The 12,506-nt window shown below is 42.4% G+C and overlaps 1 protein-coding gene across 1 annotated transcript in view; it reads right to left on the minus strand.

Annotated features, from left to right (window-relative positions):
- The window catches only part of PI4KA (phosphatidylinositol 4-kinase alpha), a 98,546-nt gene extending 88,084 nt beyond the window's left edge, over positions 1 to 10,462 (minus strand). Inside the window, exons 1-5 of the mRNA XM_060269495.2 lie at positions 10,176 to 10,462; positions 4,011 to 4,127; positions 2,395 to 2,488; positions 1,618 to 1,706; positions 116 to 188 (exon numbers count right to left, since the gene is read on the minus strand). Of these exons, the coding sequence (XP_060125478.1) occupies positions 116 to 188; positions 1,618 to 1,706; positions 2,395 to 2,488; positions 4,011 to 4,127; positions 10,176 to 10,343 (541 nt within the window). The 5' untranslated portion in view covers positions 10,344 to 10,462. The remainder of the gene's footprint in view (positions 1 to 115; positions 189 to 1,617; positions 1,707 to 2,394; positions 2,489 to 4,010; positions 4,128 to 10,175) is intronic.
- Positions 10,463 to 12,506: the final 2,044 nt, after the last annotated feature.

The following is a 12,506-nucleotide window of genomic DNA, read 5'->3' on the forward strand; positions in this document are numbered from 1 at the left end:
GTGAAGTATACCATTCAGCATGTAGGTAACTAGAGAGAGCGAGAGAGAGAGCGCACAATTGAATTTACATTTGTAATAATAAAAACAGCAGCACCTACTGGAACATTTACAATACCTTTATCCTGGGTTTCTGGGGACTGGCACATTCCCAGGAGGACCTGCATCACTTGCAAAATTGCCTCTAAAATCTAAAATAATCAAAACAGGCATTTTTAAAATCTTCAGATGGGATGAACTTCAATCTGCAGTGCAAGAGTATGGCACTAAGATAAAGTGGGAATTTTAGCACTGTACTCTATAATTTCAGCCAGGGTTGGGGGGGGGGGGCGTTAATATTTGAAATTATGTTTGCAGAATATCCCCAGACAACAGAATTATAGGAAATAACCAATTACAAAACAATTTCCTTTAGACCCAATTTCATTGGTGCTCTTTACATGTTAACCAAATGTGTGGAGAGGGAACAGGGTTGTACCCGCCGGCCCAACCCACCAATGTTACCACACCTAGCAGCCCCACTCTTAACCTCTGCATATTTGGCAGCAGGTCTGAATGGGAAGCCTACACACGAATAGCTGCATACATGAAGGCTCCATTTTCAAAGTATCAAGGGTCATTACATTGGAAGAAGGAACACTGGGCATGCCCTCCTTCTCCATGCTCAATGAACATGTGAAGGAACACTTCTGAAAGGGGCTCTTATCAGGGACACTTTCCTCAAATATGATAATTCACACCCTTAGCATATATGGGAAATCAATTGCTGCTTGATATACAAGGGGACAAACGACAAAAAAGTAGATCTTATTGACTCTACTATGATACCGTGTTTCTCCAAAAATAAGACACCGTCTTATATTTATTTTTCCTCAAAAAAAACCACGGTGGCTTATTTTCGGGGTATGGCTTATTTTTGGAGAAACACAGTAGGATTCTAGATTCTGCTAGATCTTATTTGTCATTTGTGTCAATGAAATCAATGAATGCAAAGTCACCAAAACTGTCTGTAATGGTCTGAGAACATTGCAATGATCAGCATCGTGGCAACTATTTACGTCATGGTAGAATAATAATAATATAATAATAATAATTTATTATTTATACTCCGCCCATCTGGCTGGGTTTCCCCAGCCACCCTGGGCGCCTTCCAACAAAAGATTAAAAATACATTAAAACATCAGTCATTAGAAACTAACTGCTAAAAAGACTGCTGACTTAAAGGAATTGCTAGCAAAAGGGAGAAGGTTTTGTAAACTCTCCGCATTTTAAAAGCCCTCCTATGAGTTGCTGGATATAAGCTTTTAGTGTAATTAATACACTGAAGAATGAGAACATTTAGAAGGATTTGTACTATTAATTCCCGGGGGGGGGGCAGAGAAAAAGAAGGAAGACAACTCCTGGTTTCATAGATTATTATTTAATAATTTATATATCTGATCAAATGTCATTACTTAAGCTGCCTTAGTCAATAAATACTTTCAGGGTTTGTTTGGGGTTTGTGTGTGTTTTTTTTTAAAAAAAGCTGTTGATACACAAGTTATGGAACTATGATTAATACAAGAAATGTTTATTTTACTACCCAAGACATGCATGCCCCATTTTTTCAGTGAATTTTACCTGTTCTCTCAGAACAGAATCCCTGTAAGCCACATCTGACAACAAAGTCACCAAACAGAAACTGAAGTTTTCTGGAATCGGAAGCATGCCTACAAGTACGGTAAAGACACAACAAGATTATGACCACACAGCAACAACTGCAATCCATCACAAGTCACAATTTTTTTAAGGTCCAGTTCAGACAAACCATGGTTTATTGGACTGAGAGTTAGTCTTGTGCCTGATCCTCATTCACCCCCTTGATAGCACAGCTTTGAAAAAGATACTGTGACTTATCAAACTACAGATTCCCATAGGAAACCATGATTTAAGCATGGCTTTTAAACCAGAATATCAAAGCAGCATTGGCTCCTGATCAGTTAACAGAGCAAGTTTTCCAGTTTGGATGTCATGAGGGGGAAAAGTGGTTTAACAAACCACAGTATCTTGCTTGGGCTGAGAAAGATTCCCCCCACCACTTATTTGCACACTTACCTTGGAGCACCGCTTTCTTTTTGTGACAGTGTTCACCAGTACAGAGAAACATCACTGCTTCTCTTTGCTGCCCATGGCAACTATTTCACGCTGGCACCCACAGCACTTTTATCAAAACAGCACTTTTTACCAAAGTGCTTTTTACCAAAATAACACTGCCTGGGAGTAAGTCTAATTGAACTCAATGGGATTTATTTCTGAGCAGGCATGCATAGGATTGCATTTACTAAACTTAGTCGTTTACTTAGGGGAAAAAGGGGGCACCAAAGACCACATTCTGACAACAAGAATGTAAAACTTCACCTCTGCTTTTGCGTGAATTGCTTTCTTCTATCCATTGGACTTTGGAAAGGCCCCTCAACAGCCGGAGAAGATAAGGAACAAGAGTATCTTTATGCTGGAATGGAAATAGGAAATTTCAGAAACATCCGAATTATTTTACTGAATTAACACAGTGCCATCTATGTACATGGTGCTTTACAAATATCAGGTATGACAGTTTCTGCCCCCCCCAGGGGGGGGCAACAATCTAAAATAGACTCAGGCAAACAGCAAAGGAATACAGGTAATGGAGGGGTGGGTAGACAGGGGAAGAAGATGTGATTATTTCAATGACATGGACTTTGCCTTGGTTATTGTCAGGGGGACTCCCTACAGGGAGCCTCGCCCCGTCATCCTGACCAGCACTTCGCCCAGCGAGAGCGGTAGCAGCAGGTGAGGCGGGGGGGAGTGAGGAGGGGAGCGGAATGGAGGGAAGGATCTGTGAGGTATCAGAGCCCCTGCACTGCCCAAGCCAACTAGTGGAGGAAGGAAGGCTCAGCGATGTATCAGAGCCCCTGCACCACCCCAGCCCACAAGTGGAGGAGGGTGTCGCCGTTTCTGGTGCCCGAATTGAGGCGTGCGCCCAAACGCAGGGTGAGAGGGCGGCGTTTCGGGGTGCCCAAGCTATTATGCTGGCCCCGGAGCAGAAGGGCGCCATTGCCGGATTCTGCAAGTGACTAGGAGGTCATGTTTTCTGCTATCTCTGCACTGTAAATAGTATGCACAATAAAACTCTTAAAGACAAAGCAGACTGGAGCGTCTTTACTCGAGAGTAGCCACAACAATCCCCTGACAGTTATGATAAGACATGGGGATTAGGGGGATGATACAAAGGTCTCCCAGAAAAAGGCAAACTTTGAGGAGGGACTTAACAGAAATAAAGCACGTAGGTGCAAGGAGGCATTCAAAGAGGCAGTTAGTACCAGGCACCAAGCAGAATTGAGTGAAGTGATTTCTGGAGGTGGGACATCTTCAGACAACGGTATGTGGTGGAGCCGAATCACACAGGAAAGGATGCAACAGGAAATAAGCCCAGGAATAAACAAAGGGACGAGGCCATGGAAAGTTTTGAAGGCAATGGCAAGAAGATTGTGAAACGAGATATTGCATGCAAAGGAAAAGGAACAGCCATCTGATTATATTTATTGCCGCACAGCTTTAATGTTCTTTCAAATCCAAATCGCTAACTAAATCTGATGCTACAGATCAAATTAAAACATTCCAGTCTATCCTATATCCACTAGGAGTTTTAATGGAGGCCCTTCTTTGGGTGCCCCCACCAACTGAGATGCAGTGAACAGCTACAAAGAAAAAGCACTTACTTGGTGGTGGCACCCTGACCGTGGAAAGAACTTCCCAAGGAGGCCCACCAGACACCTACCTAGATGTGATTTCAGCACCAAGAAAACACAGTTTTGTTTTACCAGGCTTTTTAAACCTCGGTATATTGCTTTTATGCTACTCTTTTATATTACAGCATTTGTTTGTTTGTTTGTTTAGTTTTATGAGGATTTAAAACTTTTTGGAAGCTGTTGAAATGGCAGATTATAAATCCCTCAAGTAAACAAACATATTTTAGAGTAAGAAGCATATTGTACCTGCAAGTCAGACTCGATTAGAAAAATTCCCAAAGCAATCACAGCATCTCTGCGACGCTCATCCAGCTGAAAGATCCCATGTATGTCAACTGGGCACATGCAGAGTAGTTTCTGTACCTACAAGAAGCAAAACAGGGTGTGTGAAAATATCTATTGTTAAAAAGGCATACTTTCCCAAACATCTGCCAGCAACAACAGTACACGTTAAGGATTTAAAAAGACCTGAACATTTTCATCTACAGCTCTAAGCCCCTTCCATACCACCATGCTAAAGCCATGTGCAAATATCAGCAGACATAATCATCTCACCACCCATTCCCTATATACCACAGGAACAAAATGATGTCCTTTTAAGCCATGAGACCATTTAAAAGTTGTGGGTGGAAGCAACAATACCCAAATACTCCTGCTGATGGAGACGAGTCTTAGGATGTGAGCGCATGTGCAAGTTTGGCAACTGCATATTAATGCATTTTGGAGTCTCCTTGTGAAGGCATGTGCCCTGAAAGGTGATTTAATTTATCTTTTAAGTGATAAATCAGCAGAAGCATTAGGTAACCAGCAGAAGAGGCAGGAGTATCGAGCTCAAGGTCAACATAGGCTGGAACAACAGGGACTTGCCTTGGTGGCTAATGGTGGACAGCGGTGGGTGGGTGTGGGTGCAAATGAGCCTCCCAAAAGAAGGAGTTCAGAGCCTGGACATCACCAACAAAGAGGCCCCCAACGCAATAAAGCAGGGTGCCAAACATGGGCAGTTTCACAGGCAGTTGGGTAGTAGAAAGACAGATGGGAGGAGAATGGCGTTAAGGAGGGTTTGGTGAAGTGAAATGCAAGCACACGGGGAAAACAAACAACAAGGTGGAAATAATTTGTCTCCAGGCAGTTGCATCCATCCCTTTACTTTTACCCACTTTAGCTCTCTACTCCAACATTTACTTATTTTATTTTAGTCTGCAATACTGAACAGATTTCAGACCACCACCCCATAAAAGGTGTTTTGTTCATGCAATGGGACCAACCACCTATCTTGGACGGAAGCGCCCACCTCTAAACAAACTAACAATGCAATCTGAGGCATGCCTACTCAGAAGTAAGTCCCACTGTGTTCACTGGTGCTTACACCCAGAAAAATGCATAGCCTTATTGTATTAGTAGCTTCTTAGGATCCATAAGTACTTGTGTGTGTTTGTAAGAATTACATGGTTCAGCCATGGCTCGGTTTTGTAGGCAGAAACTGTTCTTGACCATGCAGTGATACTAGTATTGCTGAGCCAACACATTCTACATGCTCATGGCTATTGCTAAAGCACACAATGTTTCCCAATAAGGTGTGCCTGGTGGATTTAAATCTTCACAATTAAACAGCAGATAAAGATAAACCTGCCATATTGAAGCATTAAAATCTGTGTTGATTCTCATCCAGTGTTCAAAACAAATTCTGTGTGTGATTGGTGTCGCACAGTGTACAAAAACCAAGTATTCTCAAAAGCCCGGTAGCATTTTAAAAGCACATAAAACGTGATCAGTTTTTTAAAAAATCAAGTGACTAGCAGAACAATCATATGCATGTTTACTTGGAGATAAACCATATTGTGTTCAGCCTTACTACCAGGTATGATATGTGTAGAGGATTGCAGCCATAATTTCCCCCAAGAGCCAGTGTGGCATGGTAATTAGTGTTGGACAAGGACCTGAGAGACCAGGGTTCAAAACCCCACTCGGTCGTGAAGCTCACAAGGTGACCTTAGGCCTCTCAGCCTAGCCTACCTGTCCTCACAGGGTTGTTGTGAAGATTAAATGAGGAGCAGGAGAACCACAGAACCACCTTGAGAAAAAAGGTGGGATATAAATGCAATAAATAAATGAATAAATAAATAAAAATGAGGAACTTATTTGGAAGAAGGCTGCACAGAACCCAGCATGTTGGATCCCGACTAAGTTACAGTGCAATTTTATGCATGTTTACTCAGAAGTCCCACTGAATTCAATGGAGCTTATTCGCAGGTGAGAGGGCACAGGATTGCAGCCAAAGTTAGTCCCATTGATTTCAATGGGATTTAAGCTTGCCGTGACTAACTTGCCACAATGATTTCAATGGGACATAAACAGGACTGCCATAAATTGCAATCCGATTTAATCTGCTTGGAAGAAAGAGCCACTCAATTCAGCAGGGCTTACTTCTGAGCGAACATACATAGGCGTGCACTGCCTATGCTAACTTCAGCTACGAGAGGGGTGGGGTGGGGGACCTGTGGCACTGGAGATATTCGATTCCAATTCTCCTCCAGCCAGCGCATCAGGCATGATGCAAGTTCTATTCCATCCATATCTGAAGAGCCACAGGTTCTCCACCCCTGATCTACAACATTGCAATATAATCCACTTGTTTGTAATGGTAAGTAGGCAAATGGATTGTATTGCAAGTTCTAAAAGGAATCGTGGTTTCAGTACTGTTACATAAGTGTCTTCCTTGATTAGTACTGTACTCTCCCAAACTAAAATTAGTCTCGCCATGGTTTTGCACCCGGAGGTACTTTTTTTTCTAAAATTCTCATATTAAATTGATTAGAAAAAGAGCCTTCCACAAACGTTATATGCCGATTCATCATACATCCTTAATGATGCATATGTTTGTAATAGTTAGCCATGATTATTCTAGTGTTTAGAGAGCACACACCCCCTCAAAAAAGGACCCATGATCTGATTCCAGTAAGCCTGCCCTTACCTAATAGATCTGCACATAACAAGTTACAGAGCTCTGAATAATGTCAAATTGTTCAGGTTTTTTGTTTGTTTGTTTGTTTAACACTAAAACAAAACAAACAAGGAATGCTGCATATCTAACTTCATGCTAAACCACTACCCCTTTTGATATTGCCCTGCATTAAACATAGAAGAGTAAAACATGTTGATGTTGGGCATTCAAACCAATTCAGTGATCCTCGTAACAAACATATATTTTAAACAACTTCCCATAAATTTCATATTTTGTAAAGACAATCTTATACTGTAAGTCCTTTCACTTTCATATATAATTAATTTGCCAAGCTATGCAAAACTACTAAGAAGCTGTAATAAAAAGGTAGACCATTCAATTACCTACAGAACAGTTCAGAAAACAATTTTTGGATTTATGTGCCTTGTTTGTTTGCTGATACAGCTTTATCAAGACTCCGCTACTTTATCCTCATACACTTACAAGCACGCTCAGTTCAGGCATTCCACTAAAAACATGGTTTGTACCAACCACCAGTGAGAATCTAAAGCATGATTTCCGAACTTCTAGGCACACGTAGTTTTGAGCTGTCTGCTTTTATTCTCCTTCTGCTCATCACTTCAGTCCCTAGGAACAGCCATGTCCGGAGGCAGTGATGGCCATAGCTATAGTTTATCAATTCAAACACCATAGCAAAACAATTAGCACAAACCATGAAGTGCAAACCCACGTCAGATCATGGTTTCTCATGCTGTCTTGCCAATTCAAACACCACAATAGTTATGTTTCCTTAAGCATGGTTTTATGCAAGTTCTGAACTGTTTCTGTGTTGAATGGCTATTACGGTTCAGAGGCACTATCTAAAAGACCTTGCGCCTTCTCTAGCTGAAACCACTGCTTAGCCTATCCAAATGGTTGTCCCATGGAGGATGAAGCAAGCTTGTTTTCTCTGAAGGATAGGACCCAAACCAATGGATTCAAGTTACAAAAAAGGAGATTCCGACTAAACACTGGGAAGAACCTTTTGACAATCAGAGCTGTTCAACAGTAGGTGAACTCTCCTTCCTTGGAGGTATTTAAGCAGAGATTGGATGGCCATCTGTCATATATGATCAAGTTGATTCCTGCATTGCAGGGAGTTGTACTAGATGACTATGGCATAGCGGCCAAGTTTTCCCTTTTCTCGCGAGGAAGCCTATTCAGCATAAGGGAAAATCCCTTCAAAAAAGGGATAACTTGGCAGCTATGCTATGGGGTCCCCTCCAACTGAACAATTCTACGTCTCCTGTGCAGCAGGGACTGGTGGTCCAGTTGGTATTTGGTAAATCAGGGCCAAAGCTTGCTGGCCCTTGAAGAGCTTGGGAATAGTGCCCTGTGACATTGATAGGATCCTTCCAGCAGCTGAGCTTGCTATGACCAGCCAATGGCTGTCAGTAACAAAAATCCCAAGTCTATTTGTGATAATAAGAAGGTGGCTCAACCCCTCAAATGTCATACTGCACCCTGAAACATGCAACCCTAATCCAAACTCATCAGTTAAGAGCCAATGTCCTACTTTGCAAGGATGCCTTCACACAGCAGTGAGGTTTCCAGGCCTTTTCAGGTCTTTCAAGATTCTCTGGCCCTCCAGACATTGTTCACACCCCGAAAAGTCCGTAAGTAGAGCGCTGCTACTGCGCGTGCGTGAAGCACGATAGAGCACTTCTGCGCATGTGCGCAGCGCACAGATCACTTCTGCGTGTGCAGCGAAACCCAGAAATATACACTTCCGCATTTGCCGCGTTTGCAATCCGAAAATCTGCAACATGAAGCGAACTCAACTTGTACCGTCACAATAAAAATTCAATATTATAATTTTCCCCAGTTCTGGTTACAGGTAGGTAGCCGTGTTGGTCTGGGTCGAAGTAAAATAAAAAAATTCCTTCAGTAGCACCTTAAAGACCAACTAAGTTTTTATTTTGGTATGAGCTTTCGTGTGCATGCACACTTCTTCAGATACAGTGAAATAGGAGTCCCCAGGCACTTATGTAGAGAAGGGGTGGGGAGGGGGTGGGAGGGGGAGGGGAGGGGGGTGGGGAGGGGGACTCCTATTTCACTGTATCTGAAGAAGTGTGCATGCACACGAAAGCTCATACCAAAATAAAAACTTAGTTGGTCTTTAAGGTGCTACTGAAGGAATAATTTTCCCCATCATCGTTAACTACAGGAATTGTCAGGTCTCAAGATTAGTATTTGTAATACTGTTACACCACAAGAACCACCTGATTTCAGGATTGCTACTATTATATTTCACCATCACTATTTACCAATAGGATCACTAAGTCTCAGGGCTATTTTTTAATATACTGTATATAAAATCAAGAATAAGAATAAGAATCCTGAAACCCAGCAATCCTAGTGGTGATTGAATGGGCACAGTATTACTTCAGGGTTATTATCACTACCACATTTCATCATTTGCTACAAGGAACAGAATCCCAGCAACAAATAGTGAAGAAATAGTAATAGTAAACTTATTATAATTGTTATTTTCAGGATTATCACTGTTACATTTCACCATCACCATTTGCCAAAGGATTACCACATCTCAGGATTATTCTTACATTAAATATAATACTAAAAAAAAATAACCCTTACATTAGGCAATCATTGTGGTTAAACACTGATTGTAAAATATCACAATAAGTTATCTCGCTATTGATTGGGCTGGATTGAGAAGGCGATTGGGCCGCATCCGGCCCACGGGCCTTAGGTTGCCTTCCCCAAACTAAGGCCCGGGGGCCGGATGCGGCCCAATTGCCTTCTAAATCCGGCCCGCGGACGGTCCGGGAATCAGCATGTTTTTACATGAGTAGAATGTGTCCTTTTATTTAAAATGCATCTCTGAGTTATTTGTGGGGCATAGGAATTCGTTCATTCACAGACCGGCCCCCTGCTGAAAAAGTTTGCTGACCCCTGGCTTAAGCCTTAAGCCTACCCAGATCAGGGGTCTAGGAAACTTGAGGCAATTCTTTAGGCGTGTCTTGAAATTATTGTTTTTTTCTGGGAGGACGCAGGTGTACGCATACCCCTAAACATTTTGTGAATCTTTGTACTTTTGTCCATTTACTGTATTTTCTTTTCCAGATTTGAACTATAAAATGGTGATTTCCTTGAGTCAAAATGAGAGTACAGTAGCCCTAAACATATATTTTTTTAAAAGCACTGGTGATGATGATGATTAAAAGTGTTGCATTTTCTGTTGTGGTGGTTGTTTTGAAAATCAAAATTCACGGAATGAAACGAAATGACATAAGCAAGTCGTCCAAGGAGCAAAGCGCAGACCCGCCCCCGCCCCTACGCCGTACGCGGTGACGTGAGCGAGACCCCCCACACTCCCCACCCCCTGAGGTAACTGGGAGCAGGAGCAGCAGCAGGCAGTCGCCTTGGGCAGCGCCGCCTTCCCTCACCTTCTCGAGCGGAGCGGGTCTCTGCACGGCTAGCGAGCGGGCGAGAGACAGCACCGTGTTGAAGTAGAAGCCCCTGGACGAACCCGGGCTGCTGGGCTTCTCCGAGCGCGCCGCGGTCACGGCCGCCGCGGTGGCAGCCGCCGCCGTCGCCACGGCCAGAGCCGACATCTTGTGAGGAGGCTCCTCACAGCGAGAGTGTCACTCGCGGCCTTTCGCGCTCCTGTGGGCCCCTCCCCTCATCCCTTCTTCTCCAGCGGCTGTAGCAGCCGGCAGCCCGGCTTCGCGTCGGACTTCTCGCGAGAACGGCTCTGGCCACCACGAGCCAGCCCCGGCTGAACTACAGCTCCCGGCAGCGTTTGCTGCCTTTCTTCCTTCTTTGGCGAGGGCTGTGCTGGCCGGGACTGATGGGGGTTGTAGTTCAGCAGCTCCTGGGGGCGGGAACGGGAGGCGCTACGTGGGCTGCTCCCGAGGTCCAGTAATCGTACGAACCTTGCACATAGAGAGACGTGAGGGGCGGAGAGGTTAGAGTGGCGCACGAAGCTGAACTGGGGGTTGAAAAAATAAATAAATGGGAAAGCGAGCGACTTTTGGCGTGTTTTATGTTTAGAAGTGCTGATGTGAATTTTAATCTGTTTTGGCATGGTATGTTTTAAGGTACTGTATCCTACATTCCCTCCCCCCTGATCTTATGGTTTTATCTTTTTGAGGTGTGTTTTTTTTACAACCAAGCGGTGTGTAATTTTTATGAGATAAATAAATAAATATAATCTAAGCAGCCCCAGCCAGTTTAGCCCAATGGTTAAGGTTGATGGGAGCTGTAGTATCTGGGGACTCAGAAACTGAGGAAGCTGCTCAGTACTTCGTATTAGGAGGAGTGGTCTGTTGCAGAAAGAACTAAAGAGTGTTATGGCAAATTCTGAAGAAGTGTGCATGCACACGAAAGCTCATACCAAAATATAAACTTAGTTGGTCTTTAAGGTGCTATTGAAGGATTTTTTTATATGGCAAATTCAGTTGTTCTTAATTATAAATGTTATTATTTTTTTGACTCATGAGTCGATCACCTCAAAGGAGTCCTCAAGCGGCTTACAAAAGAAATTAAGAGCCTAAGGCAGGCATCCCCAAACTTTGGCCCTCCAGATGTTTTGGACTACAATTCCCATCATCCCGGACTACTGGTCCTTTTAGCTAGGGATCATGGGAGTTGTAGGCCAAAACATCTGGAGGGCCGCAGTTTGGGGATGCCTGGCCTAAGGCATGCAAAACAATTGTAAAAAAGAATAGATGAATGGCAAATGAAGATGATGGACTTTATGGAACTTGCTGAACTGACGGGGAGACTATACTTGAAAAAGTATTGTAAAATATAGAAATATGGAATCCCTAGAGGAGGAGATATAGGCTGTCAGTAATAAATTAGATTTTAGTTTGGTATTGATATTCTTTGAATATCATAGGGAAATATTAGTTTATGGGTAAATATATTAATATGTAAGAATATGAGTAATTAAACTGCTAAAGATGATTTAAAGTGAAACTCAGAAGGAAGAGATCGAGGGAAGTCATTTAACATCGTTAAAGAAAGAAGAGAAATTAGAATCTTTATGATACATTTTGTGATTCATTTTTGCTAATTTAACCGGAGTCAGATACCATCTATACATCATTTTCATTAAATTCTCCTTCAAAGCTGTGCATGCCGTAAATTTCATTCCCTTCTTCCACAACTTTTCCCAGTCTGCTATCATAATATTATGACCCAAATCTTTTGCCCATTCAATCATGTATCACAAGGGTGATAATAAGTGCTGGAAATGTAAAGAGGAAATAGGCTCATTCTATCATGTGTGGTGGACATGTCCTAAGATAAAAGGCTTCTGGGAAATGATTTATAATGAAATGAAAAAGATATATAAAAACACATTTGTGAAAAAACCAGAGGCCTTTTTACTTGGTATAGTTGGGGAAGAACTCCCAAAAAAAGATGTTACTTTGTTCATGTACGCCACCACAGCAGCGAGGATATTAATTGCGAAATACTGGAAGAAAGAAGAATTACCCTCTCTACAAGAATGGCAAATGAAAATGCTGGATTTTATGGAACTTGCAGAATTGACAGGAAGACTCCGAGATCAAGCGGATGAGAGAATGGAGGAGGATTGGAAAAAATTCAAAGTGTATTTAGGGAATTATTTTTGAGTAATAAAAGACTGAACATCTAGGGAAACTTCGAAGTTAAGGCATTAGGGAATAAAGTAAAAGATTACAAGTAGAAAAAGAGAGTTTTTAAATAAAAGATGGAAATTAAGAGGAATTCAAGAAAAATATGAT

Source organism: Zootoca vivipara, chromosome 16 (assembly GCF_965207765.1).
Source record: "Zootoca vivipara chromosome 16, rZooViv2.hap1.1, whole genome shotgun sequence".
Lineage (NCBI taxonomy): Eukaryota > Metazoa > Chordata > Lepidosauria > Squamata > Lacertidae > Zootoca > Zootoca vivipara.